The sequence below is a fragment of the Monopterus albus genome, unplaced genomic scaffold (genome assembly GCF_001952655.1).
Source record: "Monopterus albus unplaced genomic scaffold, M_albus_1.0 scaffold12.1, whole genome shotgun sequence".
Classification (NCBI taxonomy): domain Eukaryota; kingdom Metazoa; phylum Chordata; class Actinopteri; order Synbranchiformes; family Synbranchidae; genus Monopterus; species Monopterus albus.
Window position 1 is genome coordinate 3,974,490 of NW_018127892.1, and position 11,423 is coordinate 3,985,912.

General features: G+C 39.5%; 1 protein-coding gene across 4 annotated transcripts in view; it reads left to right on the plus strand.

Moving 5' to 3' along the window:
* slc15a4 (solute carrier family 15 member 4) overlaps positions 1–6,613 on the plus strand; it is a 28,627-nt gene extending 22,014 nt beyond the window's left edge. For 3 of the 4 annotated variants that reach the window (XM_020590661.1, XM_020590658.1, XM_020590659.1), the window contains one exon: positions 5,125–6,613. In XM_020590661.1, coding sequence (XP_020446317.1) covers positions 5,125–5,276 — 152 coding nt within the window. In that variant the 3' untranslated portion in view covers positions 5,277–6,613. Of the gene's footprint in view, positions 1–46; positions 70–5,124 lie in introns of those variants that run through there. The other variant, XM_020590662.1, reaches the window with a different exon arrangement.
* The last annotated feature ends 4,810 nt before the right edge of the window (positions 6,614–11,423 follow it).

Consider the following 11,423-nt stretch of genomic DNA (forward strand, 5'->3'; position numbering starts at 1 on the left):
ATGAATTATTCAAACCCTGCTTTGGTTTTTGATCTGTTTTTCACAGTTTAAGCCTTGGACCAGATTAAGATGACATCAAAATAAGTAACAACTGCAACAGGTTAAAGTGCTTATCAAGTTTTCCATTTGTCACTCACTTTATTAATGCTCTGGCAGAACTTCATAGTCATCAGCTAGCTTTCTCTTTGTAAATCAGCGTTTTCAAGATGTAGAGACGGTCTAGTGCACAGAGCACTGAGCACTGACGAAGAATCGCTCGCTCTTGATGCATCCTGTCGTACTGTTGTTGCTTTATTTCCCTGTATTTCTAATTATCCATAAGAACGTGCATAACACAGAGTGGGCGGATTATCTATATTTACAACACACATAGTGACATTACACAGTGTGATCTGCTTGACTTAATCATACAAAGCACGAGGATCACTTGTTTCAAATGAGAAAAGCCTACTCTTTAATCAGTAGCAAAGGACACCTTGTTAACTCGTGTGCAAGAACATGAATGTTCCCTGATAATGCACTGTAACACAGCCACCTCTAATATCAGTGAGATGGCCTTTGGTGTAAAACACTAGCATGTTTTAATCACACCTGCTGATGTTATATTGTCTCCTTTAGTAAGGTTTACAGATTACTGTATGCATATATTTTATTCTATAAATCTATATTCAATAATCCATCAGGCAAGATGTTTTTAAGAATTTTTTGCAAATGTATTAAACATGTAAGAGATTAAATCTAAAAAAGATTGAAATTTCCAGATGTGTTCAGACCCTTGCTGTGACACTCCAAAATGCAATCAGGTGCATCTTGTTTGCTTTAATCTTAACTGAGGTGTTTCTAGTGCTTGACTGAAACCCACCTGTGGCAAACTGAATGGACTGGACTTATTTTAGAAAGGCACACACCTGTCCCACATTTCACACTGCCTGACCGGACAAAAGCCAAGCTATTAAGTGCAAGGACTCTCATGTGTGAGCTCTGCAATAACATTGTGGCGAGGCACAGATCAGGGCAAGAGTATAAAACTATTTCTAAAGCTTTGACTGTTCCCAGGAGCGCAGTGGCCTCAGTAAGTGTGAAATGGAAGAACAACCAGGACTCTTCTCAGAGTCGGCTGTCAGGCCAGTCTGAGAGCAAGAGGGGCCTTAGTCAGGGAGGTGTCCTCTGCAGAGATGTGAGAGCCTGCCAGAAGGGCGACCATCTCGGCAACTCTCCATCAGTCAGGCCTTTACGGTAGAGTGGCAAGACTGAAGCCACTTTGAGTAAAAGGCGTATGACAGCCTGCTTGAAGTTTACCAGATGACATGTGAGGAAGACTATTTTTTGATGAGAGGGAAACTGAACCATTCAGACTGAACTCCAAACACTGTCTGGTGAACACCATCCCCACAGTGAAGCATGGTGGTGGCATTATCACGCTATGGGGGTTAATCTCAGTAGCAGGGACAGGGACACTGGTTAGAATTGAATGAAGGATGAACGGAGGCAAATACAGAGAGGTCCCCAAAGAAAACCTGCTCCAAAGTGCAGTGACGTGTGGCTCGACCAAAGCCTCAAACCCCATAGCACATGTGTGTTCACAAATGCTTCCCATCCAGTCTAATGGAGCTTGAGAGACTCCGTCAGGAAGAATGGGATAAACTGCTCAAAGCATGGTTGAACTCTAGCTGTGGATGTTGCAGCTATGTAGCACACATCCTACCAGGTTGCTCAGGGTGCTCTTCACATGTGAGTGAAAGGAAGTGGCAGTAGAGAGACTTAAAATGTGTTGTCATGATACAGCTCGAATGGGGAAATAACATGCAGAACATAATGTAACAAATGAAGCACATCGGTCATGGTTCTTCTGTCAGTCAGACCTACACACCCACTGATTTCAACTTCATGGTAAATCTGAAAACAAATGAATCCTCGTATACTTTTAGTAAAAAACTTCTAAGAACAATGATCTCAGGTATCCTCACTCTACTATCCAATCAGAATTTGGTAATTCTTTGTTTTATTGGTCTGACTAGGATTTTCAAGGTTTCTAGGAGGAAATGTTTGATTTAACATGGTATTAATAACTGCTAAAAGATTTCTTTCAATTTATTAGTTCTGATTAATTGCAGAGTAACCAAATCCAAGTTGTAGTTGGTGCAAAGCAGTCAGTTAAATACAGAGTAAGTTTTCCATAATAGAAACCAAAAATGATAAAATAATCAGTTGGGTTTGATACTGGGTGTTTACTTACCGTAAAAGTATAGTTTTCTGTAAGTAAAACCAAATTAGTTCTTTTCAGAAAACCTTCTAGGAAAAGATTAGAAAATTACCAGAGCATAAAATGTTAACATGCTAAATGAAGGCGATGAGCATGGTAAACATTATTTGCTACCTGCTAAACATCACCATATACACCGCTACAATGCCTGCACACTCAAACTCAGCAACAACCAGTTCCAAATGTTTGGTATGTTCCTGACCTTGAAATTTGTGTTAAAGTTTAAAACATGAAAAAATAATTTTAACCAAACACTTGCCAGCCAGAAAACAGTCATTGAAAGTAATGTTTAATGGGGCTTAGAGCTGAATTATATAACACGGTGAGTGAGTTTTACACTATCTACAGACGTGTTTCACAGCAGACATCTTGGCATGTCCTACCAGGAAAAGCACAGGTGTAACTGAAATTGGGGCACTCGTTAACAAAATTTGTTTCACCTGCACTTTTCCTGCTGTAACAAGTCAAAATGGCTGCTGTAGAAAAGGTCTGTTGCCCTCCAATTTAGGCATATACTTACCATGTGGAGCCATGTTACATTAGACATTATGAAGTAAGTGCTGCTTTGTCACATTTAAAAATCCATTATAATCATTTACTATGTGTAAGAGGAGAATTATGACTGATATGATCATATAAACTGTTGCACCAAACTTTTTTTTATTTTTTTTTATCATCATCGTACAAATTAACTGTTAAAGCTCCTGCGCCTGCTTCTGGCTGCATGGCTGTGGAGTGGTAGTATGCTGTGCATTCACATCACTAGACACCATCCAGACATCTGATTTCCTGGAGGAGCGTCTTTCCGTTTTTTTGAGCTGTTGTTTGGCATCACTGTGATTGGCGCAGCTGTTTCAGGACTGTGAACTAGTGATGTGACTGGCTGAGAGCGTATTTATTCATCACCACACCCTCCAGTCTGCTATATATCGCTGTATAGCCCTTTTGTGGTTTGCCCTGCTGCTCGTATATGAACCAAAATACACTAGCATGTCTTTGGATATGGTCCATGCACCCAAGACCTTCTGCTTTGCACCAGTGCAATTAAAACATAGCCTTTAGTTTGGACTGCATGTACACACATCATTCCTCTTTACAAAGGGCAGTTTGCTGATGTAGTAACATGATCTCTGAATTCTTCAGCTATTCGAGCGCTGCTTTTTTGGGGTAATTTTTAGCTCTCACCTGGCTTGGGACAGAATTTTAAGCTTGCCGATTGAATGTTTCTTGCTGCACCTTGGAATTCTTCATTAATTTATGTCCTTGACATTTTATGTACACAAGCTTATGCTTTGCTTGAACACATTCTACCATAATTCAGTAAACTAGCAAAAAAAAAAAAAAAAAGGGTCTGCTTTAGTCCATAAGCACCGTCTTGACCCAGGTGGCTGTTAATTTTATATCGAGAGATGTAATTGGACTTGGCTAATGTACACATGCACTGCACACACCTCTGTATGTGAATAGGCAGAACTTGAATTGAGAATTGCCCCCATATCTAATTCAGATCAAGCCTGCTTGTCTTTCTCTGGTTCTTTATTCAGTGTTTACAGCGCCACATGGAGAAGCTATTGGGGGGTTTCTTAGAAGACAGACGATTGCTCTAGGGCTTCATATTTACTCATTTGATGATAATGTAAACTATAGATATCTCTGTTCCCTGGTGAAATTGTGCCTTTAGATGGGGACTGTTACATAAACCAAAACTGGTTCTTAAACATAATTTAAAATGCTCCTTTGGGTGAGTGTAAGGTACTTCTCAGCAACCAGATTACCCCAAAATGTCTCCTTGTCCAAGTAGTAAACAGCCTCATCTTATGCTGTCGGCTACAAAGTCAATTGGGCTGCCTGACATGGTCAAGAGGGCAAAAGCTGTTCTAAAGCCAATCCAATTGTCTCCATACTTGAGCAGTGGAGACAGTTGTATTGTTGTCAGCTTTGCCCTTCATGTAAAACCCTAGCAAGGCGAAAACAGGATTTGTTTAGAGCTTTCCTCTTGAGCTTTGTTGCTGATTGAGGACGGCAGCTGTAATCAACTGTGCAGCAAATGTTAAAATGGTGAGAGCCTGGAGTTTAAAAGCTGCTGGTTGAATCCTCTAGAACCAGTAGGAAAAAAATGGCATTAGGCCATTTTTGTGTTGCTTGAAACTTACTGTGTGCCCTTAGTTTTGTCAGTCTGAACATGGTGTGTGTGTGTGTGTGTGTGTGTGTGTGTGTGTCTCCCTCTCTCTACTCTGCACAAGTCATACTTCAGTTCCAGCAAATCACAGTGAAAGCAGTTTATTTTTTCCTCCTTTTTATTACATCCCATTCCCATGAGGAAACAAACAGTCCTTTAATACAGATGAAAGACTCCCTGTTTCGGATCACAGCTGAGGGCCCATATTGCTCTGTTATTTCTCACACTTCAATCCCCCATCATCATTACAGCCTTTCTCTAACAACGGCGGAGTGCGGGGTCAACCATCTTCACTTTCAGAAGGTTTCACAGTGGTGAGATGAGAAGTAATGACCCCCCCAATCCTATTTCCTGTTTCCCAGCCATGCTCGCTTCAAAACCTGCCTTTTATGTTTAGCAAAAACACTGCAACCTGCCACGGTTGCAAACCTGTGGCCATTTACCTTTGCCTTTGGTATTTTTTGCCACAGAGTAGTATTTTGTTATTTTAAAAAACACACGCCTCCTGCTGTCCCTCTCTGAATATGTCATGACTGATTCTTTTGTTCTCCAAAGTGCCACATTTTTCATTTTTCCATGCAGCCCACAGGTTTTAGGCATCAACTGCCAGACTTGCTGTTTGGAGTCTCAGCCAACAACATAGTGTTCTATTATAATAATGTTCTGGTTTTCTCTCTTCCAGGTAATATCAATGACTGCTCTCTGCACTACTATTTCTTCCTCCTGGCGGGGATACAGGGTGTCACCTTGTTGGTCTTCCTTATTGTCTCTGTCAAGTATGACAAGCAGAAGGCCAGAGCAGGAAGCCAAAGGCAGAGACACACCTCCTCCTGACCTCACACTCCATGTCCTCCTCACCACACCTGCCTTTTCCAGTCGTATATCACGCAGTGGCCTAAGACCCTGTTTAATAGATACATGCTAATCAAATGCTACAGAAGTTTGGGTTACCTCATATGTTATCCTGTCATGACTGTATATATCTTATCTGTGTTTGTTTTAGCTTTTAAGCAGGGATTCTTTATTATTATTTTTACATCACTGCCTGGATGTGCAGGTACCACAGAGTATAGCCATATTTGAATAGTTTCTTCTGTGTTCTCTTACTCCTGTGCGTTTACTCTTGTTGCCTTTCATTGATCATTTGCACTTGACTTGAGGAGTGGTAGCATAGTTTCTAATTTTCAAATTACGAAGAATTGGAATTTTACTTAGTTTTCTAACAGTCTTGTATTTGGACTGACTTTTTTTCTAAGCATTTTACCAACTCGGCTATGATACATCAGTATTTAGTCAAACTTCCCCTGTAAATGGTTTCTGAAATTCTAGTGCAGTAAATGTACTTGAATGTCAGCATTATTTCTTGGTTACCCCTGTTGGGCCTCTAGAGAGCTTCAAATGCAGACACAGCAACATAGGTGTAATCACATTGAATGGAAGATTAATTAGTGTAATTAATGTAGGGGGTAATTTAATGTTTAAGTGTTGTTGCAGATTCCCAGAAATGATTGCTGTTAATGCTGAGAGACAATAGGGCATTCATTAGCAGTTTGTAATAGAACACAATTAGATTTCTATCTGACCTATCGAAAATTGAAATCTATTGGGAAAAACGTATTTCTTCTGCCAGTGATTGCATACTGTAACTCCATTTTATAAATATGTTGTACTGTAAATCCTGAAAGAGCACCATACATGAATAATAACTCCTTATGTTAAAAATAGTTCATGGCTCCTGTGAAGCTTCAGTGTTTGTTTTTTGTTTGTTTTTTTTTATTTTTTCTGGTCAAGCTGCAAAGCCACACGCCTACGTGACAAACAACCTTCAGCTTAACAAGTAACCTTGAATGTAGCTTTTAAAATATGTACAGCATTAATGCTCTAATAATGATTAAAAGGGAAATAGTTCAGGAATTAAATCATAAAACTCACATTAAATCACATAGACAGTATTTCTATATTTATACTTTCTTAGCAATATAAATCATAGCTTTGACATTATTTGTCAATCTTTCCCATTGATATCATGGCTTTGCAGCTTTGCCAAAAAATCTTGAACACAATGTTTGTTTTTTTTTGTTTTAGCTTTATACTGTTAAAAATTGTGCGTGTTTCTTTAATCCTCAGAATAAGGAGAGCACAAAGTACAGCATTTTATTAGATCAAGAAACCTCTCAGGGCTCGAGGAATAGTGTCAAGTGACATAACTCTCTAGGAAATTTAAAGCTACCTTTCAGAGCTCCAGGCTCAGTGTTTACCCTGTGGTGTAAATAAAGTTACATTTGTAACAGCACATTAAAAGTTGAGAGCTATCTCACTGAACGTATTTGATTTGGTAGTGATTTTAGTTTGTTTTGGTTGGTTGGTTGAATTGATGTTCCTTTGTTTAATTATATATTTTATACTGTATATACAGTTGCTTTGACATCTCGGTAATCTTAAAATGATTTAAGTCAAGTGTTGATTTTTTTTTTTCATAAACCTATAGAACTGAAATATTTTTTGGTTGTATTTGTGGCCATTAAAGTTTATTTTATTGAAAATTACTCGTCATGTTCAGCTTTTGCCTAAAAAAAAGCACAACTTGCAAAACTACTTCAGATGTTACTTAACACACTGGTTGTACAATAACCTTTTGTTTCTTTTTTTGATTTGTTGACCAGGATTTACAATAAGCAGACAGCAGCGTCTTGAAGACTTCACCGTCTGAACACATTTACATCTATTTTTTTAAGCATGTTCCAGGAACCAAGGCAGTGCATAGCCTCTGATGTTAAGAAAAGAGTCCTCAATTTGACATATAGATTATTATTATTATTGTTTATTATTGAACTGTAATAACTCTTTATCTGGTGCCATGATCAGGTCTTCATCTTCAAGTTTGCCCAGTACTTTTGTTTACGATAGGCCTACCAGACACACGTACCTGCAGAAGTAACATAGACCTTAGCTGTACTATGTGTTTTGTGCCAATCACCAAATGTTAGCATGTTGAATAAGATGATGAACATAGTAAACATCAGTGTTACCATTGTCATGAGTATGTTAGCATGCTGACCAGCTAGCATGACTATAGACTTTAGGTCTTGGTCTATTTCCTATGGATTATGTTCCTTGGACTACTCTAAGAGTCAAAAATGTAAAATGACAAGAAACTAAGATTTGTACAAACTGAAAGATTGCCAGTGCAGTGCAACACTGAATCAAAACAAAGATCCCGCTAAGTGGGGCGGCAGAGTGGTGCAGTGGTTAGCGCTGTTGCCTCACAGCAGGGGCTGACTCAGAGTTTGCATGTTCTCCCTGTGCCTGCATGGGTTCCGGGTGCTCTGGCTTCCTCCCACAGTTCACAGCTTAGGTTGACTGGTGATTTTAAATTGCCCCTAAGAGTGCGAGATTGTGTGTGTGTGTGTGTGTGTGTGTGTCTGCTTATTTAAGACCATTTTACATGGTGTTTTTCAAACATTTTTGTCTCCTTCCCATCTACTCTAAATGACCTTTCCAGGGCATGTGGAAGTCCAACATTTTCTACAGAATGTTAGTCTGCTTTTAATTGTATTACTGAGGCTTACCTGTGTAATGAGTGATGTGCAAATTGTCCCGAAGATCTTCCTCCATCTATTGGAGGATTAGAAGGTATCATCACATGTTAATTAAGATAAGCTAATGCAGACACAATGTTTAAGAAAACGGCCAAGCAGATAAATTGCCCATCTCTAAGTACTATTCATCTGCATTTGCATAGACCTAATTATCTTATCTAAGCTGTCTTTGCTGGTTGGCATCATATCCTGGATCCTTTTTCAGTGCAAGACTGCAAATGGGATGGTGTTGAGCAAGGCGTTTAACTCAGGGTCTAACATACTCCAGAGGAGTATGTTATTATCTCTGGAGTATGTTAGGAGAGATAACATAAGTGCTCCAGAGGAACATGTAAAGTCTGTCACAATCTCCTGTTTCAAAAAACGTGCTAGTCATGTTACTAGACAGACTGTTTTCTGTGAGCACAACGTTGGGTTAAGTATGCTCAATTTAGATATGATCTGTGAAATAAGCTGCTGCAAAATGATTTAACAGTGTTCAGTGTTTATCTACCCATATTTATAGAAAAAACCTTGGTGGTTATAGTATGCACAAGAAGTCAGGTTTAGAGCATCTTGTTTGTACAGAATGGATCTTGACCTCCATAAAACAGTACAGGTATCAAGATAATCATTTGCACCAGGTGTATCTAGGTAGCCTTCTGACCTTCTGTTGTTGCCCTGGCCTGTCTCAGACCACTGACTGCTATGCTGCTCCTCTATGCACAGTGCCCCTACTAGTCTTCCTGGGCCAATATGTCTAAATGACAAAGCTGGGTGCTCACTTCATGCTGCTGAAGGGCGTCACTAGTTACCGTAGCTGTTTAAATGTCTTTGGGATTTTGAGTCATCACTGACATTTGTTGTTTTGCCTCTGTTTACACTGGTGTGTATAAATGTGTGTTTATATCACTTTGTGAGAATCAAAATCTGATTATTCAGTGGTGTTATGGGGACACACCTCCATTCTGGGGTCCAAGAAACTGATTCACAAACAGTTTTTTAGGGGATTGACATGTGACTTAGGCCTGGAAATAGTCTATGTACAGACCAGAACCAACAAGTTAGCTGCCTGTGTAGCCTAAGACTGCTTGTTCTCCAAAAACTGGTAAAAAGACATCCATGAGCCACATCTGTGCACAATGTGATGTTCCTCCATTACAATGAACATTTGCTGTTAATCCACAGCTAAAAATAGGCTTCAATAATTTCACTGTAAACTATAGTTTGAGTAATGCTTGCTTAAAAAACACTACAGTACCCACTAGAGAAATCACTTGCTTTTTTAAGTTTACAGTTTTCTTTATAGTAATACATTTTTGAATGACACAAGACTTATCCTGTAAGGTTGAAATCAGGTTTAGGATGTGATAAGGGGCTAGGCTGAATGGTAGTCAATTAAAAGTCCTTATAAGGATAGTGAGATACTGTAAGTTACTCTCTGAGTGTGTGAACATTTGTGTGTGCATGCTCTGGTGTTTGTCTTTCCACTGTGGTACACTGGTCAGGAGGGAGACTGTGTTTACAAGACACAGATTTGGCAAAAGAATTTTGATTATGAACAATGTTGTCTTTTGTTCCCTGCAGCTCCATCTGTAAAAATTGGTCAGAGCAGAATGTCAGACTGACCTCGTCAGCTGCTCCTCAGTTCCTCTGCGGCAACGTGTTTGTGCATGTTTAGTTGATGTAAAACTACTGTGAACTGGCTTTAAAATGAATTCAAAGGAAGCAACATTAAATCAACCAGTGAATAATCATTTGGAAATTGCGAATACAGACCCAGCACATTAGGACCACAGGGAGCACAACCAGCCATTAATGAGAGTTTGTTGGTCTCACATCATCAACTTAATTAAAAATCAATTCAAGGTGGAAGCCTGGGGGAGGTTTTTTCTTTTCCTTTCAGGGAAGTCAAGACTTCAAGGCCAACAAAAATGAGTATTACCATACTCCAAGTATGGAAATATATGCAATCATAAAACCTTCCGTGCTACATCCAGAAAGGTATCAATATATGTTTAAAACCAGAGCCCAAGGTGGTGGAGTCGGCGGGTTTTAAATGGGCTGTGCTGCTCTGTTCCTATCAGATTTTGCTGAGGCCACCAATGATGGTCATGGAAAGAGACCGGTAGTGCTGTTTTAATTACACAGGGCATTTCATCAATCATGCCCCTTGTGGCTGACACTTAAATCCCTCCCAGTCTTACACTAACTCCTCTCATCCTTCACAGTCCACAGACTGAGGACAACAGCCACAGACAGTCCCAGCACACAGCACATGCTTCAATCCCCAGCAGTCACTGATAGACCCACAAAAGCAAGATCACACACGAGAAAGCAGATTGCAAGTGATGAGGGAGAGCTGCATTTACAGGTACAGTATGTGTAAGCTACACAGCTGAAAAACTGATTTGCACTTAAACTTGTGTATTGTGGAATTATTTTTCCAAAGCACAGTCAGTGTTGTGGAGCAACTAGATACATGTAACTTGTTACTGGAATTAAATTACAAAATAAGCGTAACTACAATCAGTTAAAGTTACTGAGAACAAATCTGTAATTAAAATACAGTTACTAATGGATGGATGGATCTTTTTGCCATGCAAAGCACCTTCTTTTGGCATTTTTTTCCAAATAATGGGGGTAAGCAAAGCCACTGAGACAAATAACACTTTCATGGGTAGGATGGCATACATGGAGCTGTCTCTACAGTATGTCTAGATAGGCTCCATTCATTTGGCAGCATTTTGAATGTTGGTTTTGACTGGTTTTCTTGTTTAACTTTGCACCAGCTCTCATCTGTCAGTCAAATCAAATCACATTGCTCTACGCAACCTGAGTCTGCCACACCTGGCTGCGACCATCTGACAATGCCAAGGTGGGTGGTCATGCTGTCAGACAAGAATGTTTTTCAGTCCTGAAACTTCAGTAATATTTCCTTCTGAAATCAGAAAAGGCTTTCGCTTCTTGTCCATTCAGTGGGCTACATTTGAGCAGGAATATATTATATAACTGATGTTGTGTTGAAGAACCTTTAATAAAGGTTGGACAGTAGTGTTAGGTATTTTTTAGTCAGATAGAAATTGGTTAGATACTTGTTGTATTAGAAATGTCTTTAGTGTAGACAGGATGTCTAGCTCAGGCTGTTAAATGCTTACTCATTTCCATGAGTTACTCAAGGTTGTTTATGTGCCAGGATAACTAGATAGAAAGTGGCTATTGTATGATATGTTTAGCCGTAATCTTAATCATAATATCTTCCGAGGCTTAATGTCCGGACATGTCCCTGAATGTCCTGTATGTTCTTAGATACACACCACATAATCAACACTCACACACATTGATTTTCTCCATGTTTTGACTACTGCTACGGTCAGCTGTGAAGCTGGCATATCAGGTGACG